At 35.8% G+C, this 27,943-nt stretch overlaps 1 protein-coding gene across 5 annotated transcripts in view; it reads right to left on the reverse strand.

The window, feature by feature from the left end:
- PPARGC1A (PPARG coactivator 1 alpha) overlaps positions 1 to 27,943 on the reverse strand; it is a 779,791-nt gene that overhangs the window by 346,613 nt on the left and 405,235 nt on the right. The window contains exon 3 of one of the 5 annotated variants that reach the window (XM_072620376.1): positions 10,371 to 10,418. The exons of 3 other annotated variants lie outside the window; for them this stretch is intronic. In XM_072620376.1, coding sequence (XP_072476477.1) covers positions 10,371 to 10,418 — 48 coding nt within the window. Of the gene's footprint in view, positions 1 to 10,355; positions 10,419 to 27,943 lie in introns of all 5 variants that reach the window. One more of the 5 variants, XM_072620375.1, reaches the window with a different exon arrangement.

Consider the following 27,943-nt stretch of genomic DNA (forward strand, 5'->3'; position numbering starts at 1 on the left):
TCCACAAGGAGCAACAGCTCTAATTCCTCTCTTGTAATATTTCCACTCACTTCCCAACCACTCTGACCACAGGAGCTACGTCAGTAGAGATCACCCTGAAACTGTGGACAGGGCTTAATGGTGCTCACAGACAACTAAAAGCATGAAAAGCCGTATGATAGAGTGGAAAAAGACCTCGTCCGGGAATGAAAAAATACAGTTTTTACTCTGAATTCTGTCCATCACTAGCCGCGTGACATTGGACAAGTAACTTTACCTTTCTGAGCTTTTGTGTATAAAATGAAGGCCCTGGAATAGATCTCTTTTACTGCTCATCAGCCAAGGATATTTACCTGCCAGCTGCTACAAGAGCATGGCAGGAGTAGCCAGGACATAGTTCCTACCTTCATTCAACTTCTCACCAAACTATTGAACTCAATAAACATTTATGAGGGTCCACTATGTCAACACAGGAATAGAAGCTGAACAGTAACATTCTAATACCAAATTTAATCCAAGACTTCCATGTGACCTCCAACCGACCACACTACACCTTTCTGCTTTATTCACTTAGCCACAAAATGAGGATACTGCAACAAACAACTCCACTGGGGCATCACAAGAACTAGTGATTGAGAAATACTGTCTGGATATTTAAAACACAGACTTCATCGAAGTACCATAAGAACTAATTAGTGACTGAGGTTGAATATTTAAAACAAAGACTTTATCTAAGTACCATAAGAACTAATAAGTACTGTTTGAATATTTAAAACATAGACTTGAGCTTGGGACAAATCAAGGTGGTGTCCAAAAACAACAGAATCCTAATGCTGTCTATAACACTGTAAAAAACAGTTTCCCTAATAGTAAAATAGCACTGATTGTTGTGGTTCATTTGCCTTCTCCTGATTTATTTTTTAAAATATTTCTGCCCAAAAAAAGAGTTTTAAAAGTTGAATTATGGATCTCCAAAAAAGAGCTGACAAAAATCTCTATTAGCATAATGGCACCATAAGACTATTAAAGCCCTATTAATGTAACCCTTTGTCTGTCTCTAAAAGTCAGATAAATGGAGCAAGAATATTAGTTAGGGGGTCTGTTCTTCCATCCATAAGTGGACAGTTTGTATGCGAGGAGCTCCCATTAGTGCTAATGGGAGATACAGATGTAAATCCCCAGGCACTGGTAAGAGAAAAAGCCCCCTGAGAATTTTTGCCAAGAAACCATCCACTTTGAGAGGTACGTTGGAGCCAGCAAGTCCTTAATCATTAGTGCAGCACTATTGTAGAAGTGATTTGCAACCTCACCCCAAGTATTAGAAATACCAGTCTCCTCTGTACAGTGACATCCAACTCCCATGTTATTGCCTTAAGATACTGTGCCCACTGAATTTTGTGTCTGTAACACTGAAACATATCCTAAGACAAATGTTATTTTAATTTGCTCTAGGCAGTGAAGGCCAACACACATTTCACTGGAGAAAGTTATGTGTTTTAATTGCTTTATGAAGACATAGCATATGCCCTGACACAGTTAAATGATTAACAGATTACTCCAAATGCCTTTGGCATAGAATATCTATACATTCATTAGCTAGAACAATTTATCTTCTTGATAAAACTAAAATGACTTATACAGCAGGTTTACTTTCCATGATTAATAAATGATAAAAATCTAAATTATCCATCTGAAATGACTGTTTTAGCCATTAATCTCACATTTATCAGTTTCTATAATAAATGTTTTAATATAAAAATCCAATTTTCCAAATATTTTAATTGGTTAAGAAAAAGAAAATACATTTAATGCAAAGGATCATCTCATTTACCATGATATTTCTAGTGATTTCTAAGTTGTAAAGACATAAAAAGACAGAGTGTGTGATGTGGTTTAAAAAAGAGATAAAATCTATGAAGGATAGTCATGAAGAGTGTCCAAAACTGCTTTCTCTCTAAAATATTTCTAACTAATTTAAGCTTTCTATCACTTGATATGTTGTGTACAAAGGCAAAAATCCAATTCATTCTGCAAGGAAAAAATAGCCTAAAAAGGAGATTTGGAAATGTGATGAGGTCAAAAGTACAAGTGTTCCATGTGGCCAAAAGGGTGGGCTATTGAGTCATAGGTCTTGCTAGAGGGAAGGTTTGGAATTAAATCCTTCTGTCAGCTTTTTTAAATGCTTAAGACCGTCTGTCCTCCAATTAAACTGATCAAGGAAGCCCACGATGGTTTGTTAGTGGCTCTGCTCTAGAGGACACTCATTAAAAGTCTCAGGGCTTATTAGAGAGGTCCAGTCTTGGGCACTTCACTTCTGTTGTCAATTGCTGATTTTTCTGAATTCCAACTGCTAGGGAGAATAGAATTCCATGGAGAAATCACAGAGGCAAAGCTACACATTTCTGACCACCTGAAAAAAAAAAAAGGCAGGGAGACATCTGCTACTCTCCAAAGCCACTTGTTACGTTCCTGGTGGCTCAGAGCTATAAGACTGCATCGTCCTACAAAAGATAAAGGACTGAAATTTAAAAGAAAAACAGAGCTCCTGCATGGTGAATAATTGGGATTTGAGAGTAATTTATCTATCTATCCATTCCTTCATTCATTTATTTAGGTTTGTGATTTTGCTTGTTGCTTAAGTAGAGGTGGGAGGGGAAGAAAGAAGAGGCATTCTTTGTGAGAAGAATGGATCTAAGCTGAGAACAGTAAGAAAATGACATAACCTGAGTTTGGTTATAAAGTCAAGCAGATAATGTTGGCTAAAAAAACCAAACGCATAATGCAGCAATATTTCCCAACTTGTTAATTTAGCCTGACTACTTCAGTGAACAATCCTCATACAATTTCACTGATTAGGGAAGAAAATCTCTGTACTCATCCTACATACTGAGCCTCAGTTCCCATTTCTCTGCAAAATAAATTCTGTAGCAGGCCAATCTCCTCCCTGGCCTTCAAAAATGGGTTTCTCCTTAGCTTAAAACTTTTTTTCCCTGAAATGGAAGTTCTCTTTTTGGCTCACTAAAATCCTATCCATTCTGGAGTCAGAGGAACCAAAGGATTTCAGAGTAGAAGGAACCTTAGAAAATCTCCAGTCCAACCCTTTTCTTTTTGGTAATAAGGAAAATGATATTTAGAGATGTTAAATAACATGCCCAAAGTTACACACTTAGTAAGTGATACAGTAGAAATTGAACCCAGCTCAGGTGACCTGCATAAGTCAATTAAATTCAACATTTACCGATTTACTTAAGTGGAGAATATGACAATAAGCAATGGGAATGATAGGAGGATAAAAAGACATGATACCCACCAGGAGAGTTTTACAGTCAAGTAGTAGGGATGGTAAGAATCTGGAATATAAATGACTAAACACCTTTATAAATATTATTGTTGTTCTAAAATGGACAACAAATAAAACATGATGAAGTGCTAATGGTGCAAAATGCTTTCTATCTGAAGTCTGGGGAAGGAGAAATCATATGTCTAGAGAGATCAGGGAAAGCATCACAGAGGAATTTAAGCCTCCATGAAGTCTCCTCCAAATACTCGAGCCTATAATGAGCACTGCCTTCACTGAATTCTGATAATACAGATTATCTCTGTCATTTCTTTTGAGAGGTATTTTATATTGCCTTACATTACTGTTTAAGTATTTCACCTTTGTCTTGTCTTCACATCTACAGTACACAGACCTTAAGGGCAGGGTACCAAGTCATATAATTATTTTTTTTTCCTCTTCAGTAAACGGTATAGTGCTGGGGACGCTGCAAGTCTCAGTGTTTGCCGAATAAATGACCAAATAGATAAACACTACAAGAACCTTCCTCAGGTAGGGCAGGTGAGAAGAGGATAAGAAAAAGGAAAGAGATAGGATAAAATGAAGGAAAAAATAAATGCCAATTCAGAGAAAGCTAGGCAAGAGATGACTTCAAGAACTCGCTCCATTTTTCACTGGTGAAAGGACAGAGTCTAAGGACAATAACTTCCAAGTCATATTGCAACCTCTACCTTTTAACTTCAAATGATACTTCTCTCAATTGTTAAATGTAAAAAATGAGAAATCTTTCCAGATTAAAAAAAAAGGATAATAACCCATCTCCACTGAAAGAATGTAAGTGTTTGTATTCCTTTTATATTCTCCAAGTTATTCTCAAATCAAATGATCTTTTTGCATTCATCCCAAAGTCTTCAGTTTAGGAACAGACAAGTTTGTTAACATGTAAACAAACTTTGTTGACAATAAACAAATGTAGAATTGACTTTATCCAAGCAAAGTTTATAAGTAATAATCTTTAGATTCAGTATTGAAAAATACTTGAACTATAAGAGGACAAATAAGTCTAAAATATGGGCCTCTAAATTTGAACCATAGCATATCAATTATTAATGCTTCATAGCTTAGAGAGCGAAATATTTTGGTTCATCTGGACATCACATTGGGGAGCACATAAAAACTAAATAGGCTTAGTAAAGCCTCCACGTGAAATGGAGGGCAGTGTAAAAGTTATGTACAAATACCATGGGATCCTCTTTAACATGCAGAGTGATCCTGCAAAGAACTATATTATAGAACATAGTTTAGGTACTACATAAAAAAGCTTTAAAATTACCTATATCACATTACATCATTTCAAGAAGGGCTTAGTAAATATTTCTCTTTCTTATTCACTGGGTGTGCATTGTTCACTAGGAAAATGGATATCATCATTAAAAGATCACAAACATTGACATTGCTATTGGCTATCAATACTTTTGGTTTGGTAAAACACAAAGTGTTAAGAGCCATGAATCACAGAAATTAAGAGTAGAAAGGAGTAATTGATCATCTTCATTGGTCCATAGGAGGGGGTGCTTTCCTTCCAAGACACACTCGAGTTTTTGGGGAGTGTTGTTATTCTGATCTAATAATCCTTCCTACATGAGAGCGACCTGATGATAGTCTAACTTGTAAATGATGAAACTATATTTGACCTCAGAGCAAGATTCCAAGCATGCCTGCCCTCCACTCTAGTTCCAAAAACTCCATGATACAAAGTATCCTAGCTCCAGAGCCAAAAGACCCCAGCTATTCCAGACCTCTCTCTTAATATAGCCAAGAAAACTGAGGACCAGGGAAATTAGGTTACTTGCTTAGCATCACAAAGATGATGGTGGAGCTGAGACTTGAACCTGGACCCTCTGACTCCACAACTTTTTCAATTTCCATTACACTACCATTGACCTTCATCCTCATTTTTCCTACTTTTAATGAACACATACTCAAAAATAATTTTACCTTTAGATCTGTTCTTAACTAAGCTATGACAATTACATGTAATACAGTATCACACCACATTCCAGAAAATTAAGGAAAAAAAAAATTCATTGATAGAGATACTTAAATGAATATCACCCAAGATTTCCTAATAAATATAATCCAGAAAAATAAATCATACAATACACTCTTACATTTTTTTTTTCTTTTCCATTCTGAATTACATAGCTCTGTAGTTTTCCCAAATAACAAAAACCACTTTTGCAAATATGAATTTCTGTAAGTTTCAGGAAGGGAGTGAACTATATAACATCTTCTAATGAAGAGACTTACAAATAATATATATTTTCTATACTATAAGATCCTATCATTTGAATATATATGTATGTTCCTGTAAAAGGTATCAACAGCTATTTTTTTCATCTAGGATTTTTTAATCAATAATATTTTTAGAGTTTTAATCAATTTGTCCAGAAATTATTAAATTCATGCCTGCTTTCCAACAAAAAACTGGTCCATTCAATGAGATATAGTAGAGTAGAAATAGCAATGACCTGGAAGCCAATAGACCAAAGGTCTAGTCATGACCCTGACTATAATTTTAATCTTGGAAAAATCACTTCACCCCTCGACGATTCAGTCTTTATCTGTAAAGTGAGAGAGTAAGAACTTTCATCTCTAAAATTCTATCAGTCTAGCAAATAGAACACTAAATTATTTATTATCAAATAGACCAATGGTTTCAAACACAGATAGAAACAAGAGGCCAACAAACTGTACATAAGGATTCCTGCAGATAGTATACTGACTTGGAAAAGCACATATTAATTATCATTTATTTTCTATTGTATTTTATTTTGTTAAATATTTCACAATCATATTTTAATCTTGTTTGAGCAGTACTCGGGCACTGCAAGCCATGTATTTGACACCTCTGAAATAGAAGCCCCACAGACTGTGGTTTCTCAAACACCTATGTTGACATCACAGATATATCCTTAATCTTTTAAAGTTCATGTTAATGGTTTTTATATAGAATTGCCTTGTGCCAACGATGTTATATTGAGTAGGGGTTGAAAGAGACCTCTATGTTCCTATCACAGTCTAAGATTCTATGAATGTACCATTTTTTAGAGTCTTATAAATGGTCTGTCAGTATTTATACCCTACTTGTCTGAGAAATTCTTCCTCACTGGAAACTAAGCGTGTAGAAAATTTTTAACCTTTCAAATTCATTCATGTTTGAGTTCTCCAAGATTAACAAGTCAATATATTTTATTTCTGGCAAAATTAAAAATGATTAAAACAATTCTTCCAAAAGCATTATTCCCTTGAAATTCATATTAGGATTTAAATCAGGCATTAAACATTTAGTCTAAGAGAACTATTTCTTCAGAACAAAAGGAAATGGTGAATTGCAATGGAAATATGTTTCAAATTAAGTGTTTACCACTGAAGCATAAAGAATGAAATTAATATTTATATTTGTAATTTTTTAAAATTTTATTGTATATATTCTCCTACCAAGATATTGTTTCATCACTATTGTAGAATTCAGATCTCAATTTTAATTTTTATAAATTAAAATTATTAAATGTTGCTATATTTTCTAAAAAGTGAACACACAAAATGAATCCTAACTACAACTTAACTCACACTTTTCCAATTTAATGTGATCATCTACTTTCTCAGGTACCCAAGCGCTGCATGCTAGTATACAGAATTCTCAGTGAAACTTAAGTACAAATTGACGATGTCTTAGATGTTGACTGAGTAGTTCTTGATATTCCTCAGAGCTGGTAAAAGAACATTCAGTATCTCTTTAAAGTATACTTTTGTAAACATCCATATCTTTTGACCCAGAGATTGAACTACTATGCACATTGATCCAGAAAGTTAAGGAGGAAAAGAAGATCACACACACACACACGTACATACACACACACACACACACACACACACACACACACACACACAGTAAATTCTCATCATTTCTAGTAGTTATGCTCTATAAAGTCATTGCAAACATCCACTTAGTGAACATGAACCAATGCCCCTAAGGGAACTATATATTTAGCTTCCTATGAACCTCTGATTACAACTTTTAGTTTAGCACTTTCCAGATTTTCCAGAAATTTAAATTTCTCCTTCATTTTTCTGGACATACCACATTATTGATTCATTAACACTGGATTCATGGCCAACAGCACCATAATTTATGCCTGTACAAAGCTTATCTAACACATGTATTTCCCATGTTAGTCACAGCCTTTTTGCCCTTAGGAATGTTGGACAGCATTTCAACACTATCTATGCTTGAGGGCCATTTTAAATAGTGAAATCAACATTAAAACTGTGGGAAACCATGGCACTAAATAGACGAAAAAAGGATTCTTGTTACAGTATGAAAGCTGAAACAAGAAGGCAGAGCATCACCATATTCCACCTCAGCTGGGAATGCAGAATGACCCAAATTTTTCATGGTTCTGCACATGCCACAAATGACAGCAAAAGTATCATGAGTTTTGATTTGGGGGTTATTAATAAATTTGAGCAAATAGGTAAATTTTCCAATATGGAATCCACAAATAATGAGAATAGACTGAGTTTGTATATGTGTATACGTACATGCACATATACATATATATATACACACACATATATTCAAAAATATTCTTAGTAGCATTTTCTGTGATAGAAAAAAAAAACAAAGAAACAAAGTAGATACCCCTGAATAGAGAAAAACTAAACATTTATTACATACAAGAACACAATGAAATACTTTTGTACCATAAGAAACAATGTGAAGACTTCAGAGAAGCATAAAAAGACTAAATGAACTGATGAAAGAAGTAAAACAAGAATCAGGAAAACAATATACCAAATGCCTACAATGATATAAGTGGAAATAAAGAAAGGGAAAAGCATAAGGGGATGAACCCTGTGCAATTACAATGTTCAAGTTTGTGCACGTACAAGAGATGAGGAAATGAACCTCAATCCCTCTCTTTTTTGAAGGTGTAAGAGAATATGATAAGAAATATTGTAAACGTCAAACTTGGTTTTTCCATTCTTTTTTATAAGAGATGGTTATCTAGGTAGGGCAGGGTGAAAAAATGTATTTAGAAACGAAAGTGATACAAAAATAAAAGATAGCAATATAATTAATTTTAAAATACATATATTGTGCCTTAGAAACGTAAAACAGGCAGGAAAATGTGAGCACAAAACAATTCAATAACCACTTAAGAAACACCTACTATAGAGAGAGCATAGGACTGTAATTATTGTTGAAAATATTTTCTAAATTTATAGTATTTCTTTTGATAGATATTTTTATTTATACTGAGATACAAATTCATCCCAAAATTTTTAAGTTCAGAAATAATGATTACATATCTCTTGCCCTCTCTCTATAGCAAAATTGTCTGTTCATTGAATGATGTTGAGCCTACTACAACGTCCCATTAGCCATTGCTAAAAGCAGCCTAGAACTTCTGGCTAGTAAGTAGTAATCAGTTGCACTGCTCAGTGGAAAACAGGATAAGCCAGCTGAGAGGCTATTATCAAATTCCAGGCAAGAAGAACTGTGTTGCTAATGGATAAATCTCATCAGGTTCATTCAATATATAAAAACAGCAAATATATTTACACAGATTTTTCTGATTAACTAATCAATCAACAAGCTTATTTTGTGCTACAAATTTCAGATAAAAAGAAAGAAATCAAATAGTTCCTGTCCTCAAGAAGCTTATATTCATTCAATTAGAAGAGAAAATGTAGACCTCAATAAATATATACTCAATAAACACAAAGACTTTTGGGAGAATCTATTGGCAGCTAGGAAGAGGAGACAAGAAAAGTCTCACCGGAAAGATATAATATAGATAATATTCCATTATGAAATGAAATCACCATGCAGCCCACAGAGATCCTTATCCTAAAATACTTAGTTTACCTTGATGAATTTGAACTGGGTAAAGCAAACTTGCCAAGGTAAACTAGATATTTTAAGAGGCAGAAGTAAAGGAGTACATTCCAAGGACGGGGGAACAGATTATGCAAAGGCAAAGAGCCAGAAAAAGGAATATTAGTAAATGGTTAAAAGTCTGACTGAACTTCAGAGTAATGTATAATATGGCTACAAAGGTTGGTTGGATGACTAATATGGAAATGTGTTTTATATGTTCGCACCCATATAGCCTATATCAAAATTACCTCTTAGGGAGGGGCAGGGGAAAGAGAGAGGGAGAAAATATGGAACTCAATATTTTTAAAAATTAATGTTAGAATTTGCAATTGGAAAAAAATAAAATACCATTATAAAAAAATATTGGTTGAAGATAAGGTGTAAATCAGTGGTATCAAACTCAAATAGAAACCAAAAGCCATTAATCTATACCTAAGGATCCCTGTGGACCATATAATTGATTTCATGTTAGTATGTAATATTATCTATGTTTCATGGGATTTTTACATTTCCCAACCATATTTTAATTTGATTGAGAATGAATATGGGAGTGTTGTAAGCAGTATGTGGTCAGTTGCCTTGTGTTTGATACTTTGATTGTAACTGACTTGAAATGGCAAATAGAAAATTTGTATTTGATCTAAGAAGCAATAGGAAGACACTGGAATTTACTGAACAGGGAGTACCATGGTCAGACTTGTGCTTTAGAAACATCCCTTCAGCAGCTCTTCAATTCATGTAAGCAAAAATAAAGGTACCATGAAAAGTCCTGCAGACACAAAATGAATAAGATTTGGTAGCTGATTAGATATGCAGGGTGAGCCAGGGTATGAGAGACTGAAAATTCAAGGATGACTTAAATTTTTTTTAACCTTGTAGATTAAAAGGATGGATATAGATAAAAATTACAAGGATCAAAAGGATGTGTTTGGGGGTCTGGGGACATTTGTTGGGTTTCAAATGCCTATAGGAACTCAAATTTAAAATAGCAGTTGAAGATATATAACTAGAGCTCAGAAGAAGGGCTAAGAACAGATATACAGATGTGGGAGTCATCTTCATAGAGGTGATAATTAATCCACTGGGAGGTGATGAGGTCAAAATGTGAAAGAAAGCATAGAGAAAGAAGAGAAGAGGGCCTAGGGCACGTACTTGAGGCACACTCACAGTTAAGGGGTGGGACGTGGATGATGATCCAGCAATGAGTAGTTCAGACTGTTAAGAAGAGAAATAAAAGAGAACAGTGTCATGAAAATAATGAGATGAGGCAATACAAAGAGCATTTTACTGAGTCAGAACACTAGTTTCTAGTTCTGGTTCTAGCAATGACATTACTGTTTGCAGCTTTGACTAAGTCATTTGACCTTTAGGAGTACCAGTTTTTTTTTCAAAAGTAAATAGTTTGTGTCTAATGGTAGCCACCTCTGGGGGGATTGGAGGGAGAGGAAGAAAAATGAAATTTTTAATATACATTTATATATATACATAAAAGAAATAGCAAGTTGTACATAATAAATTTGTAGTTTCATGTACAATCATTTTTTTAATTACATCATGTTACGGAAATGCTTGTTGTATTCCATAAATTAAAAATAAATATTTTTAAAAGTAAATTATAAGAATAATAAGCCATTACTTGTCAGTTTTACAGGTTTGTTTTGAGGATCAAGTGAAATAATAGATATGAAAACACTGAAAATTGTAAAGCATTATAAGAGGTACTGTATTAGTATTAATGTTATTATATTTTCCTGTTTCAGTATGCATAACTCTACTTAATCTAAATAAAGAAGTATTTTACAGATCAAAATAACTTAGATATCTAAGAATTCAAAGTTAGCATCTTCAAACAAAATAAGAGCTGTATCCTGTTGCTTTCACAACACGAAGACAGCTAGGTGAGAGAGTACATAGAGTGGTAGACAGTGGCAGACAGATGAAGTTTGAATCCTGCCTCAGTGTGTGACTCTGGATACATTACAAACAGGGAAGGGGTTATAATTCTTATTTTTAATCACTGAAGAAACTGAGGCTTAGAAAAATTAAGTGACTTCTTAGAAAAGTTCACATAGCATGTCACTGGTAGAACAAGGTCATCCAGTCAAGTCCATTTCTTTGTGACCCCATTTGAGGGTTTTCTTGGCAAAGATCTTGGAGTGATTTGCCATTTCCTTCTTCAGTTCATTTAACAGATGAAGAAGCTAAGGAAAATAGGGTGAAGTGACTTTTCCAGGCTCACACAGCAAATAAGTGTCTGAGGCCAAAGTTGAACTCATAAAGATGAGTCTTCATGACTCCAGGGCCAGTGCCCAGGGCTGGGGCTCCATGCTTGCACCCCCTTGTTGTCCTAGAAGCACATCTAGAAGCTAGATCTTCTGGATTTTCTACTCTTTATCTGGACACCATCTCTGTATCACAGTTATCTGTAAAATGGGTTTGAACTCAAAAGTCCTGTCCAACTCCAGATCTGTGATGAGGCTCTATGATTTAGGTCTCAATAGATTGAATCACCAACTCACAGAAAAGATTCTGTGATGGGGGTACAATTGAGTCATGCTATGGAAATCAGATTTTGGAAACTAAAACATTTTGGAAGCGAGAGTAGTTTCTGGTTTTTTCCCCCCAATGGGGAGAAAAAAGCCAACAATGCTAAAAATAAAGAAAATCTTGTAGAAGGCTAGATGAAATTATACATTTCAGCAGCACATACATGAGTTACTGACTACGTAATGGCACTGCTAGACTCCCACAACTGCTAGAAACTAGCATCTAGAGCTTTATAATAAGAAAGGAAAAATACAAAAGCCTTGGGGGTTTGTTTTTTTTTTTTCCACCAGTCAATTTCAAGGGAATGGTAAGGAGGGATGTTGCGAGTGGGGAGAATATTGTTCTCTATGAAAAAACTTTTAGTAGCTTTAATTTTTAAATAATTTTCTTTTACACTGTTTGTTTTTAGATAATTTCTAAAATTCTAAACTTAATAAATACACAATTAAATGAGAATTTATATACACATAGTAGAATAGAAAGAGGATTGTACATTAAATTATGAACATTATGTATTCTATCCTTTTAAAATATATAATAAATTCTACATGTAACTTGCATAGCTGTCTTCCTTGTCCATAATTCTTTCTGACCTTTCTTCTGTTTTGTTCTGTGATTTTTTTGAAAGCTACAACGACCTTCTTTTCTGTGTTGCCAAGTCTTTTTTTTTTTTTATTAGAGGTTACTCTATCCTTATTTTCCCTTTCTCATTAAAAATAACTTTTAAGAGAAATAGGCATAATCAAGCAAAAACAAATCCATGTGTTGTCCCTGTTTTAAAATGCATGTCTCATTTAGTCCCCTGAGATGATCACTTCCCTGTCAGGAAAGACGTAGCATGATTACTTTTTAATCCTTAAAGAAACTGAGGCTCGTAAAGGTTAAGTGACTTCTTATAAAAGGTCACACAGCATGTCACTGGTAGAAAAGTGACTTTGGAATCATTCTTTTGCAATCTCAGTTGCTCATTACATTTCACACAATTTTTAATGTTTCAAACTTGTTTTTCTTTACTATGTTGTTATTTTTGTATGAACAGTTCTCCTGGTTCTGCTCACTGAACTCTGTATACAAGTATCATTTCTTATGGCACAATAACATCCCATCAATTCACTTATTACAACTTGTTCACCTATTCCCAAATTAATGAACAATCTTCTTATTTTCCAGTACTTTACTATAACAAAAAGTAAATATTTTATGCACCTTGGTTCTTTCCTTTTTCTTTTATTTCTTCAGGATCAAGACCTAATAGTGGTATTGTTGGGTCAAAAGATATACACAGTTTACTCAAAAATATTTTGACTGTAATTCCAAATTGCTTGTCACAATAGTTGGATAAATGCTTCATTCCCGTAGTACAGTACTGTTTTCCTATTGCAAAGCATGAAAATTTTCTTTGACTAAGTAAATGACCAGTGAAGAACAGAAGCTTTATAAGGTTTTTAGAAAGATTCCTCCAAACCAGAGAACAGGGACATATATGCTGTACTGCAAAGAGCACTCAATAAGATTCAGAAGGTATATTCTCTCTTGATCTCAGGCAACCACTATATAACCAACCATATGCAACCAACTACGCTTAATATTGGATAAATCACAACTTCTCCCATAGATTCAAAGGTCCTAAGACCATAGGTGTTGGATCTGGCAGGGACCTTCAAGTTCCATCTAGTCCAATTCACTGCTTGTAAGCCATCTGTCCAAGGCCAAAACCAAATTAAAATGTAATTTGAAAATGTTTAACAGAACAAACATACAACTTATTGTTAATTTGTGGTTTTCTAAGTCAACATATAGCCCACAGGGATATGTTTATATCTGAATTTGATATCCAGTTCAATCTTCATAATTTTACAAAATGAGATAATTGAGATCTAGTTTCTTATTTACTCCAAATTTCATAGGTAGTAAGTAGCAAAGCTAGGATAGGAAAATGAGGTCTTTCAGCTCTAAATATGAGCTCTTTCCATGAATGACCTCCCCTCAACTTTTAACAGCTGATGACCTTCTCTTTCTAAAATCTGGAACCGTTCTCTCTGGGTTCTCCTTCTCCTTTGGTAGTTTATCATGATATCATGCCCTGTGACTGTAGGTATTTCTCAAAGGCTTGTCCTAGGTCCTCTTCTTTATTTCCTATATGATGATGACATTGGCTCCCATGTGTTGAATTATTATCTACACGCAGATAATTCCCATATCAATTTACCCATCTCTAGTCTCATTTGTGAGATTCAGTCCCATATCACCAATTGTCTACTTAGAAATTTCAAACTGGATGATCCAAAAGATATCTCAAGTTCAACATGCCCAAAACTGAACCCATTAACTTTGTAGCACAAACACTTCCTCCCTTTGAACTTACCTATTTTGTCAAGAGGACCATCATCCTTTTAAGTAAATTTGCAATCTTAGCAAAAATCCTTGGTTCCTCATGGTCTTTCAAGCCATATATCAATGCATTTCCCAACTTGTAATTTCTGTTTCTGTACTATGGCTTGCTTCTGATCACTTCCTTCTATTCACATGGCCAGCACCCTTGTTCATCAGTAGTGGTATATCATAACAGCTATCCTCCCTACCTCAAGACCCCACCTCTCCAATCCACTCTAAATACAACTACTAAAGAGATTTCCTAAAGTTTAGGTCTGATTAAGTCACTAACCTAACTCAACATATCCCAACAGCTCCTTACTACCTCCAGAAAAAAATAAAATTTCCTCTGTTTAACATTTAAAGACCTTTAACATATCTTTGTAAACATTATCCTTCATCTCCCTGGAATTCTACAGTTCAGCCAAACTATACTTTTTGCCATTTGTCACCCTAACATTCTATCCCCCTTTTCTATAAGCATGTTTTAGCTTTCCCCTTATCTGGACTGCACATTCTCCTCCACTCTGCCACATCAAATACCTTGTTCCCTGCAAGATTCAAGTCAGGTACCATGTTCCACAAGGTTTTCCAGATCCCCAGCTCCTGAACCCTACCTTAATTACATTATATTTATTTTGCATCTTTTCTCTCTATATATTTGTGTATAAAGTACATAAAGAACTTTGCAAACTTTAAAGCAGTAAATAAATAGCCACTATGGGTACCATCACATGGCTCCATTCACTAGAAATTGAGCTTCTTAAAGCGTGTTACCATTCCATCTCTGTCCATGTATACATAACACCTAATGGAATCCTTTTCACATATATGTTCATATATGTTATATGTCCACATATAACATATTCACGTATAATGTGAACAATATATACACATAATATATCCTATTTATGTTTATATAGCATATATGTTTATATGTTATTGTTCACATATAACATATTCACTTATAACGTGAATAATTCACATTATAAGTGAACAGAAATTAAGCTTCTTAAATCCTGCTACCATTTCATCTCTGTCCATGTATTCATGGACCTAATAGAATTCCTTCCACATATATGTTTAATAAATTTTTGTTGAATTGAATTCAGAGTGCCACATTTTAGAATGTATTCAAATTTCACTTTCGGATGCATTCTTTATAGGCTCCTGCTAAAGCCTTCCTTCTGAGACTACATTGTATTGTGCTATGTATATATAAATATATCTGTACATATATATGTATATATATATATGAATTCATGCATACATGTATATTTGCATACATACACATATATTTGAAGGCGCATCATATTTTGTTTGTATTCAAATCCCTGGTATCACTGTACTTTCTAAGTCACATAACCCCCAAAGCTTAAATATGCTTTTTCCTCCCAAGCAAAAAACATCAGAACTTAACACAACTGGCATACCATGTCTGTTCATGTTCTCGTGGAAAGAAGTGATCATCAAACTAGAAAGTGAAAGAAAAAATAACTTATTTCTAACCAGTTTCACAACAGACATTGGGCAAAGATTCCAAATGATCCTAAAATAAGGTTCCAATCACTGAAGTTCTTATTCTTTTATAAACAATACAGTAGCTCTGTATGCTAAGGACAAAGCTTAAATTAAGCTTGAGATAGGGGCCATGGAATGATCGAGTAGTGAATTATAAAGAAAATTGTGACTTTTAAGTTCTAAGCGTGACAGTAGAGAGAATCACGGCGCCCTAACAGCTGCTACAACCTGAGCAATTCTCACTTCTCATGACATTTTTCACAGGAGAATTTGATATAAAACATATTTGTCTCTCTAGATACTCAAGCTGCCTTTTCCCCACCTTCTCATTTTGAATTTAGTTTATACATCCCAGATGTGACTTAGCTACCTTCAGCATTGATTTCTATTTTTATAAAATGATGCTCAAGAACAATTTGGAAAGGGAAAGAAAAAAAATCTGAAGTTTTTAAACCAGCTGTGAAGATCCATCTGGCACCATTCAAAGTCAATCACAATGGACAATATACACAAGAAAACATGGATCAGAAAGCAAAAGGCAAAGATGCCACAGGGGAAGGATGGCTTTTATTAACATTTGCTATGGTTTCACACAAAAGTATTAACTTCCCAAGAAGTACTGAAGATTTAATTCAAGTTTATAAACTATAAATTCCTTTAAAATATCAAGTATGTGCCCAAGAATTGATATTAATTTATTTGCATTTGCTTATTCTCAAATCAGCAGATACATATTTATATGTAGGAAAAAGAAAATAACTATCTAAAGGACATGAAAACATCTCTACTTTTTAATAGGTCCCATGAATTAAGTCCAGTTCTAGTTGGTAAATTAAAATGATGCAAGGTGACAGGAAGTTTAAAATGGAGCACATCTCTTACAGACTATGAGGAATAACTCAGAATTAGTCAGACTTTTATTATAAAAGTTGCAAATTCCACAGATTAAGAGAGATTAGGAAAACAACTTAGACACTATTCAGAGGACTTCAAACATGATTAAAACTATGAAGATTTAAGGAACTGACCAAGGTGGGCCTTGAGAAAACTTTGTGAGAACATGATTATGGCTTTCAAATATCTGCAGCATTGTTATGGGAGAAATAAATTGGTTTGGTTTGGTTTGATGGAAACATTGAGTAGGTGGTACAGGAGAATCAACTAAACTCACCAATTTGGGTGTTACTTAATATTTTGAAAGGGTCCAAAGTCTGACAGCTATGCTTGGACTGTAATTCAAAGATATAGGATAGTTAGGAAGTCAAATACAGTGTGTTACTCATTACTTTTATTTTTTATTTAAATTGTCTATTATATAATTTAGAAAAATACATTTTATAGAACATAAAAAATTGTATTTAAAAATATGTCAGAGCCAAGGTGGTAGAGTAGAAGCAGAAACTGGTTAGAGCTCTCCACCTAAACCCAGCCAAATACCAGTAAAAAAATTACTCTAAGTAAATTCTGGAGCTGTAGAACCCACAGAATGATGGAGTGAAGCAAATCTCCAGGCCAAGACAGCCTGGAAGGTCGAAGAGAAGTATCTATACCCCTGAGCTGGGAGCAGAGGGAAGTCCAGCATGGGCTGCACTGGCACACATAGGACCTGAGCAGGCCTAGGGGAGACTGAATCTCTGACCCCTGTGGTGGTTCCCAGACTTCACAACCCCAAAATGCCAAGGACAAATTAGAAGGTCAATGGAAAAAACCTGTCTGACCAGTGTGAGAGAGTAGCATGATCTGGCCCCAACCTCAGGACAGTGGAAGGGGCATAGGAGCCCATGGCAGCTGCAGTAAGGGCAGCGGCAGTAGCTGTTTCTGAAACTGTAGGCCCTGCTATTGTGGGGGGATTGAATGACTGAGAGTACATCCCTCACCTTCACTAGAAGCAGAGAACTACCTTGACAAAGAGCTCAAAAGTCAAGTAAATGACTGGGGAAATGAGCAAAAGTAGGAAAAAAAATGAGACTACAGAATCTTACTTTGGTGACAAGGAAGATCAAAATATACAAACAGAAGAAAACAACAAAGTCAAAACTCCTACAGCCAAAGATGCCAAGAAAAATGTGAATTGGCCTCAGGTCATAGAAGAGCTCAAAAAGGATTTTGAAAATCAAGTAAAAAAAAGTAGAGCAAAAATTTGGAATACAAATAAGAGTGATGCAAGAAAATTATGAAAAATGAGCCAACTGCTTGCTAAAGGGGACCAAAAAAATATTGAAGAAAATAACACCTTAAAAAACAGACTAACCCAAATGGCAAAACAGATTAAAAAAAGCCAATAGGAGAAGAATGTCTTAAAAAGCAGAATTGGTCAGATGGAAAAGGAGGTCCAAAAGCTCACTGAAGAAATAATTCCTTAAAGATTAGAAAGGAGTAGATAGAAGCTAATGACATTATGAAAAATCAAGAAATAATAAAACAAAACCAAAAGAATGAAAAAAAGCAGACAGTGTGAAATACCTCATTGGGAAAACAACTGACAAGTAAAATAAGATCCAGGAGAGATGATTTAAAAATATTGGACTACATGAAAGCCATGATCAAATAAAGAGCCTAGAAATTATCAAGGAAAACTGCCCTAATATTCTAGAACCAGAGGGTAAAATAAATATTGAAAAAATCCACTGATCACTTCCTGAAAGAGATCCTAAAAGGAAAACTCCTAGGAATATTGTAGTCAAATTCCAGAACTCCCAGGTCAAGGAGAAAATATTGCAAGTAGCCATAAAGAAACAATTCGAATATTGTGGAAACACAATCACGATAACATAAGATCTAGCAGCCTCTACATTAAGGATTAGAGGGCTTGGAATATGATATTCCAGAGGCCAAACGAGCTAGGATTAAAACCAAGAATCACCTACCCAGCATAACTGATCATAATACTACAGGGGGAATAGTGGTCATACAATGAAATAGAGGACTTTTGAACATTCTTAATGAAAAGACTAGAGGTGGATAGAAAATTTGACTTTCAAACACAAGAATCAAGAGATGAATGAAAAACAAGGTACTGTTTACATTCCTACAAAGAAAGATAATATTTGCAACTCTTGAGACTTTTCTCAGTACTAGGGTAATTGGAGGGATTATATACATATAGACAGAGAGAAGAGGGTGAATTGAATAGGAAGGGATGACATCTAAAAAAATAAAATTAAAGGATAGGAGAGGAACATATTGGGAGAAGGAGAAAGGGAGAAATAGAATGGAGCAAATTATCTCTCATATAAAGGAGGCAAGAAAAAGCTTTTTCAACGGAGGGGGAGAAGTGGAAAGTGAGATGGAAAGAGTGAGCCTTACTCTCATCAGATTTGACTTAAGGAGGGAATAACATGCACACTTAATTTGGTATGAAAATTTATCTTAGACTACAGGAAAGTAGGAGGAAAGAGAATAAGTGGGTGTGGGGGTAGGGGAGATGATGGAAGGGAGGGCAAATGGGAGAAAGGGGTAATTAGGAATAAGAACTTTTGAGGAGAGACAGGGGCAGGAGAAAGTAGAATAAATGGGGGGGCAGAATGGAGAGAAATATAGTTAGTCTTTTATATCATAACTGCTATGCAGGTGTTTTGCATGACTACACGTGCATAACCTATATTGAATTGCTTGCCTTCTCAGTGGGGATGGGTAAGGAGGGAGGAAGGGAGAGAAGTTGGAACTCAAAGTTTTAAAGACAAATGTTAAAAATTGTTTTTACATGCAACTGGGAAATAAGACATACAGGCACTGGGGTATAGAAATCTATCTTGCCCTATGGGAAAATGTAGGGGAGGGGGATAAGAGAAGGGAGAGGTGTGAAAGAAGAAGGGAAGCCAGATTGGGGGAAGGGGTATTTGGATTGTACAATGTCTTGGGATGGATGGCGGGAAAATATGGAGAGAAGATTTGAAACTCAAAATCTTGTGGAAGTGAGTGTTGAAAAAAAATAAATTAATTTTTAAAAATGTAAATCTCAATTATGTTCAGCTTCCTTTTAAAAAAACATGTAAAAATTCAATATGCTATATTCAAAGCTCTTCTAATTGTCTGTATTGTCTTTTGAATGTCTTTCTGATATCTTCTATGCATTTTCAATACTTCAATAACTCTTTTTATCTTCTTTTCTCTATATTTTTGGTAACTTTAATACTATCTGCCTTCACCCTCCTAAACCACACATCCCCAATAAAAAGAGAAAAAAGAAAAAACATAAGTCTAGCAACAAATAAACAAAATTCAGAAAAACAAATCCACACATTTGTTATGTCCAAAAATGTCTAATTTTGAACCTTGAATCTATCATTCCTCTGTCAGGAAGTAGGAAATATGTTTGTAAATTCTCTACAAATATGGTGGGTAATTGCACAGATCAGGGTACTTAAATATTTTCAAGTTGTTTTGTTTATGTTAATGTTACTGTATAAGTTGATCTCCTGGTTCTTCTCATTATGCTCTGAATCAGTTGACACAAATCTTTTAAGTTTCTATGAAATCATTTCCTTTCATTATCTCTTAATACACAATAATATTCCATTATATTTTGCTCCACCATTTTGCTAAAATGAAAAGGGCTATCATAAATAAAAACCCTTCCATAACAGCAGAGGGGTCTTTTTCCTATTTCATTGATCTCACTAGTGGTATTGTAGGGTCAAGGGGTACTAGTGATTTGCTTTTTTTAGGCATAGTGCCAAATTGCTTTTCAGAATGGCTCAACTATTTCACAATTCCACCAACATTACAACACTGTACTAAACTTCCCACAATCCTTCCAAAATTTGTCACTTTCTTTTCTGGTCATCTGAAGTAGAACCTCAGAGATTTGGTTGGTTTGTTTTTTTTAAAAAACTGGGATTTCTCTAATGATCAGTTATTAGGAGCATTTTCTCACACCACTTGATAGTTTGGATTTTTTCTTTTGAAAACTATTTATAGTGTCTGATGATTAGCTACTGAGGAATGGCTCTCATTCTTATCTAGTGAAATCAGGCCTTAATGTATCATAGGCATCACAATTTGATCAGAAAAATTCACTGAAAGGAGTTTTCCTTGGTTTCTTTGTTTCCTTTCCAATTTGATGGTATTGGTTAGCCATCACTGACAACAAAATTTCTCTCTAAAAATTCTTAATGGATCATTTTGTTCAGTATTTCTTTTTATAGGCTTCCCTGATAATTTGCTATTATTTTGTAACCTTACAGATGAAGAAATAAAGGTATAGAGAAAGTGACCTGTTTTTAAGGAAACTGCTCTCAGACCATACAAAAATAATAACTCTGTGAATGGCTATAGCCATTCAATTAATAGCTGCTATCAACACCAAAACATCTATTTATTTTTTTATGCCAGCTTATAAGGAACATATTCTTAATTTTTTATGTCATAGATCCCTTTGGGCATTCTAGTGAAGTCTATGAACCTCTTCTCAGAAAAAAAATGTTTTTAAATACATAGGATTACAAAGAAAATCAATCATTTAGTAATTTTATCATTCAAATTATGTATTTATTATTTAAACACAGTGATAACATTTTTTAAATTGAAAGACCCTAGATTAAGACTCTCTATCAAGATATTCTCAATTATCAATTATTTTGTAGGTTTTATTGCTGTTTTTTTTTGTCTGGATCTGTGATTTCATGATTATGGAGAACTCCTGGTATGGCCATTCCCAGCACTGATCCTCGGAAACTCATCTGGAAGCTTTAGTTACAGTTCCTTGGGGCATCGAGGAATAAAGTAGCTGTTTTGTTCACGGTCATACAATCAGTTTGCTTCAAGGACAAGACTTGAGCCCCAGGTATAAAGGCCTAGATATCTTCTTATCTTTATGGACAGGAACACTGCCTTTCATTATAAGTGCAGAAATGAGAGATCTAAATTAAATAAATTTCTCCAAAGAGTCAGACATTAATCAGTGTCATGAGGCTAGAAAAATCACTGGCATCTTATTCCATAAGCTGCGTACAAAGTTATTGAAGGGGAAAGTGGGGCTTTAAAGAGAGAAAGAGTTTTTAACTTTAACCCTAAATAATAGATTTTCAAATTTAGAATCAATTTTGGAAACTGCATATATTTCATTTATGAATCTATGAATGAGCTCATTAACTTAAGGCTGACAGTAAAAAATTAAAATACATTTTGAAGAAGTGAGCAATGTCTACCTAATTCTGTGTTTGTATTTCATGGGAAGTTCACAATTATCATATTTATGACATATCACTTGTTCATATTAAAGTCGGGAAATGATGGCTAAAATGCCTGATATTTAATGCATAATTAAAAACACTTAGTGAGTTAGAGGTTGAACCCCCAATGGAGGGACTCTTCGTGTCTTTTTCCTTCTTCCTCTTCCCTTCTGTCCGCCAGTTTATTATAATATGTGATAGCTACCTACAAGAATGTCAACTAGAGGGAAGGGAAAGGAAGTAAAAACTCAAATGGATTTGACACCTTGTAAACTGTTCTAATAAGAAATGTAGCACAAAAGTACATTAAGGCTATTGACTAAATTGTAGTTTAACTATCATCATCTCAAGAAATTCGCCTTTGTTCAAGATTGCATTAACTCTGAAACACACATCTTCAGTTACTATCTGTATATGGGACTCATTCTTTGCTCTTATTAAAGTCATGGCTGGACTTTGGAGAGCTCCACTCAGATCTTCCATTTAAGGAGGGGTCCCAGGGCATCCACCTGATCATTTCCCACCCAGCTGCAGGATTTCTTTACTCCACTTTAAATACTTAGCATAGGATTGGCACATAGTAGGGGTTTAACAAGTATTTACTTACTGTCATCTAGAGTTCCTTCCTTCCTATACTCTGCTTGTTTTCCAAGCTACCCTTTACATTCCAGAGTGACCTCTCTCACACACAAATCTGAGTCATGTTACCATTCTACTCTAACTCTTCCAATGGCTCCTTATTACCCCCCAAAATTAAATTTCTAAAGTCAGTATTTAAGAATCTTCTTTTTTGGGGGTGGAGCCAAGATGGCGGAGTAGAAAGACGCACATACACATAGCTCCGAACCCACAACCCACAGAACAGCTAGAGAGGACAAACTCACGGTGAATTCTGCACCCAGAGGCCACGGAGTGTTGGAGCGAGGGAGATTTCGGTTCCGGAGAGACCTGCAAACCTCTCGCGGGGGGTCCTTCGCACTGCGGACTGGGCGCCGGGACTGGGAGCTGAGTGCAGCCCTGCAGCGGCCCCGACACCGTGAGGAAAAGATCCGAGCGGGCTACGGGGACGGGATCTCCAGCGGCAGCACAAGCCCCTCCACCCACGGGTGGCGGGGGTTGGTGAGAGAGTCTCTTTGGCGGGTCGAGAAGGGAGTGGGGTGCCCCCATGGCTCGGCCCCCCCTGGGAGATGGAAGCTGAGAGGCAGTTGCAGACAGGGGCTCCCCAAGCGGGCGGGAGCCTGGATCCATTGTGGAAGGTCTGTACATAAACCCCCTGAGGGAACTGAGTCTGAGAGGCGGCCCTGCCCTGACCTGACCATCTGAACTTAATTCTCACACTGAATAGCAGCCCTGCCTCCGCCAAAAGCCCTAAGACGGGAAGCAGCATTTGAATCCCAGTCCCCAAACACTGGCTGGGAGGACCAGGAGGCGAGGTGGGTGTGAGGAGAATATTCAGAGGTCAAGTCACTGGCTGGGGAGAATGCCCAGAAAAGGGAAAAGAAATAAAACTATTGATGGCTACTTTCTTGGAGAACAGACATTTCCTCCCTTCCTTTCTGATGAGGAAGAACAATGCTTACCATCAGACAAAGACACAGAAATCAAGGATTCTGTGTCCCAGCCCACCCAATGGGCTCAGGCCATGGAAGAGCTCAAAAAGAATTTTGAAAATCAAGTTAGAGAGGTGGAGGAAAAACTGGGAAGAGAAATGAGAGGGATGAAAGAGAAGCATGAAAAGCAGATCAGCTCCCTGCTAAAGGAGAACCAAAAAAATGTTGAAGAAATTAACACCTTGAAAACTAGCCTAACTCAATTGACAAAAGAGGTTCAAAAAGCCAATGAGGAGAAGAATGCTTTCAAAAGCAGAATTAGCCAAATGGAAAAGGAGATTCAAAAGCTCACTGAAGAAAATAGTTCTTTCAAAACTAGAATGGCACAGATGGATGCTAAGGACTTTATGAGAAAGACAGATATCACAGAACATAGCGAGAAGATTGGAAAAATGGAAGATAATGTGAAATATCTTATTGGAAAAACAACTGACCTGGAAAATAGATCCAGGAGAGACAATGTAAAAATTCTGGGACTACCTGAAAACCATGATCAAAAGAAGAGCCTAGACATCATCTTCCATGAAATTATCAAGGAAAACTGCCCTGAGATTCTAGAACCAGAGGGCAAAATAAATATTCAAGGAATCCACAGAACACCGCATGAAAGAGATCCAAAAAGAGAAACTCCTAGGAACATTGTGGCCAAATTCCAGAATTCCCAGGTGAAAGAGAAAATATTGCAAGCAGCTAGAAAGAAACAATTCAAGTATTGTGGAAATACAATCAGGATAACACAAGATCTAACACCCTCTACATTAAGGGATCGAAGGGAATGGAATAGGATATTCCAGAAGTCAAAGGAACTAGGACTAAAACCAAGAATCACTTACCCAGCAAAACTGAGTATAATACTTCAGGAGAAAAAATGGTCTTTCAATGAAATGGAGGATTTTCAGGTTTTCTTGATGAAAAGACCAGAGCTGAAAAGAAAATTTGACTTTCAAACACAAGAATGAAGAGAACCATGAAAAGGTGAACAGCAAAGAGAAGTCATAAGGGACTTACTAAAGTTGAACTGTTTACATTCCTACATGGAAAGACAATATTTGTAACTCTTGAAACATTTCAGTATCTGGGTACTGGGTGGGAATACATACACACACATGCACACACGCACACATACATAGAGACAGAGTGCACAGAGTGAATTGAAGAGGATGGGATCATATCTCAAAAAAAAAATGAAATCAAGCAGTGAGAGAGAAATATTGGGAGGAGAAAGGGAGAAATTGAATGGGGCAAATTATCTCTCATAAAAGAGGCAAGCAAAAGACTTATTAGTGGAGGGATAAAGAGGGGAGGTGAGAGAAAATCATGAGCTCTACTCTCATCACATTCCACTAAAGGAAAGAACAAAATGCACACTCATTTTGATAGGAAAACCTATCTCACAATACAGGAGAGTGGGGGACAAGGGCACAAGCAGGGTAGGGGGGAGGATAGAGGGGAGGGCACGGGGAGGAGAATGCAATCCAAGGTCGACACTCATGGGGAGGGAAAGGATCATAAGAGAATAGAAGTAATGGGGGACAGGATAGGATGGAGGGAAATATAGTTAGTCCTATACAACACAACTAGTATGGAAATCATTTGCAAAACTACACAGATTTGGCCTATATTGAATTGCTTGTCCTCCAAAGGGAAGGGGTGGAGAGGGTGGGAGCTAAAGAAGTTGGAACTCAAAGTGTTAGGATCAACTGTAATGTTCTTACCACTAGGAAATTAGAAATACAGGTTAAGGGGTAAAGAAAGCTATCTGGCCCTACAGGACAAAAGAGAAGACGGAGACAAGGGCAGAGAGGGAGGATAGAAGAGAGAGCAGATTGGTCACAGGGGCAATTAGAATGCTTGGGTTTAGGGGGGGAGGGGATAAAAGGGGAGAAAATTTGTAACCCAAAACTTTGTGAAAATAAATGTTAAAAGTTAAATTAAAAAATTAAATTAAATTAAATTTAAAAAAAAAGAATCTTCTTTTTTTTTACAACAATCTACACATCTCTCTGGGTTTTGGAAATATTCACCACTATTTCTTCTCTACATGCCGAACAACACCAATATTTTTGTATTCATTCCCTTTACTTTCCTCTTCTCATTACTTTGCTTAGCCAACTCCCCCTACAAGAATGCCCTATCAGCACTGGTGAATTTCTGTCTATCTTTAAAGCCCATTCGAATGTCACTTCCACAAGGGAAAGGAAGGCAATAGAATAAACATGTAGTTAGCACCTATTACATGCCAGGCACTGTGCTAAATACTTTTCATGTTGCCTCAGTGTGACAATAGACTTTGCTATGACCTCCTTGCATCTCTACCAGTCAAAAGCAACTTTTTCCCAGCCAGATTTTATATAGATTTTCATTTGTGCATCATGAATGCATTTATCATGCATCTTTCAAATATACAGCTATCTGACCAATAATCCTTTGATTATGAATATTAAGCTAGGAGTAAAATAAGGAGAGATATGCCAGCATCCATCATGAAAATATTCAGTGCAGAATCTATATGGAAAAGAGATCTCCTATAGATGGTGAGGTTGTCTAAATGATCCTGATTCCTGCTGATAAAATTGTACTAATTGCATCAAAACTCAAGACACCAAAAACTTTCATAAATGATATCCCACACTTCAAAGATTTTGGTCTATTAATATCTCTCCCTCCCAAAGAAAGTGGAAAAAAGAATGTCTATTATTTGGACCATTTTATGGAGCTGAAATGTCAAGCCATCAGTCAGGTACATCAGTATGGACATCTTCAATGGACAGAACAGATTAATTATGAAACAAATCCAAATGGAATAAGAGGAAGAAAGCAGACTACATTATATTTGGAACTACATAATACATTGAATGATTCCAACCATTTTCCTAAAAGAATACTAATCTTTTAGACAATAAATTTCCTCTGATGAGGTTTTAGTTTTATGGGCAAGAATTATAGATAATTTCAGTGACCAAAGAATTAGGATTCCAAGACAATGATAGGGCAATGCAGAGAGGTGTGTGTAAAAAGACTGCAGAACGTTACCAATGAAGCCTTTTGCCATAAGCAATATAAGGGAGGCTAATAAGGAGTCAGATCACTGGAAAAGGAGGTGGAGCAAGCATGTGATAAGTGCAAGGAACCATGAAGGACCTGTGTGTTACACTGGCACAGACAATGTCAGAAGACATAGAGAAAGGTTCCCACCATGTGCAGTGAACTCTTTATAGACAATTTATGGATGGATACAGGCAAGAGTCATGGAAGAAGAAAGGTCATAAATGAACTGTGCTCTCCATAATTGGAGGAAGTATACCAAGAGCTCACAGATACAATGAATTTGAAATTCGGCTACTTGTATATGTACAATATACCCATACAGGACAAAACTCTATGAGGACAAAGACAGGGCTTTACCTAAGCATCTACAAAGTGCTCTACACAAAGCTGGATCTCATTAAACATTTATTGAATTGTTTTCCCTCTTTATCCCCCATTATTATGAGTAATGAAATGATAAATCAGTGAGGAAAGACTGAAGGAAATCACTTTCTAAACAAAGATCTCCCATCTGCTGCTGTCAGATTTACATTCCATCTTAAGTGAAAGCTGTTATACGAACTGAAATAGGATGACCTCAAGCAAGATGAGTTGAAGAAATATCACCGGTACACCAAGAATCATGCCCTGTAGTATATGTGTGCCCTGGACTCCTGAGAATGGACAGCAACAGACACATGACCCATTAAATACTGCCTCAGGCAGATGGAGAGCTAAAATCATATCTGAAATTCCACTCAAATAGTGTGCAGTCTCAAAGTCAAAGAGAATTCAAAATAGTGATGTGCTACAAGCAGTAAACAAAAGATAGTTATTCAGTGTTATTTAGGACTGAAGATTATTTAGAATGAAAATATCTGAAATGAGTCACCAGCCTTTTCAGGCAGAATCATATAAATGTGCTGAGCAAGTGAGTAATGTCAAATGTTCTTATCTTATCCAAACTTGACTATTTTTTGAGCTCTGACCTTCTCCTCTCCCTATGTCTTTGCTCATAAGATTCCTCATGCATCCTCCTTTACTCTACCTTCCATACTTGCTCTTCATTTTTGTAGCCTTCAAGACCTAACTCAGCTACCATCATAGACCCAACCCTAACATCACTCAGTACGGTGGAGTCCACAGTCATGTATCTAATAGCACTTTTACAAACTCTCTTCACTGAACTCTTTTCATTTTCTCCTTGCACAATAATTACTTATATCCATTTCTTTCCCCAAGGTGACTCCCCCCCCCCAATCTGGAAAGCAAGGTCTATAATACCAGCACTTAGCATCATACCTCAGACATGGTCAACATTTAATATATGTCCTTGAAATTGAAATGAAAATGAAATCCTGATCTTAACAATAGGGACAGTCTTTAGTTATCTATCATTTAAGAGGAGGTTGAAAAATGTTGACTTTGGTATCAATAATGATTCTCCATAAACATATGAAATTCTAATTTCCAGCTTTCAATTTTGCTC

This window comes from Notamacropus eugenii, chromosome 6 (genome assembly GCF_028372415.1).
Source record: "Notamacropus eugenii isolate mMacEug1 chromosome 6, mMacEug1.pri_v2, whole genome shotgun sequence".
In the NCBI taxonomy this organism is placed as follows: Eukaryota; Metazoa; Chordata; class Mammalia; order Diprotodontia; family Macropodidae; genus Notamacropus; species Notamacropus eugenii.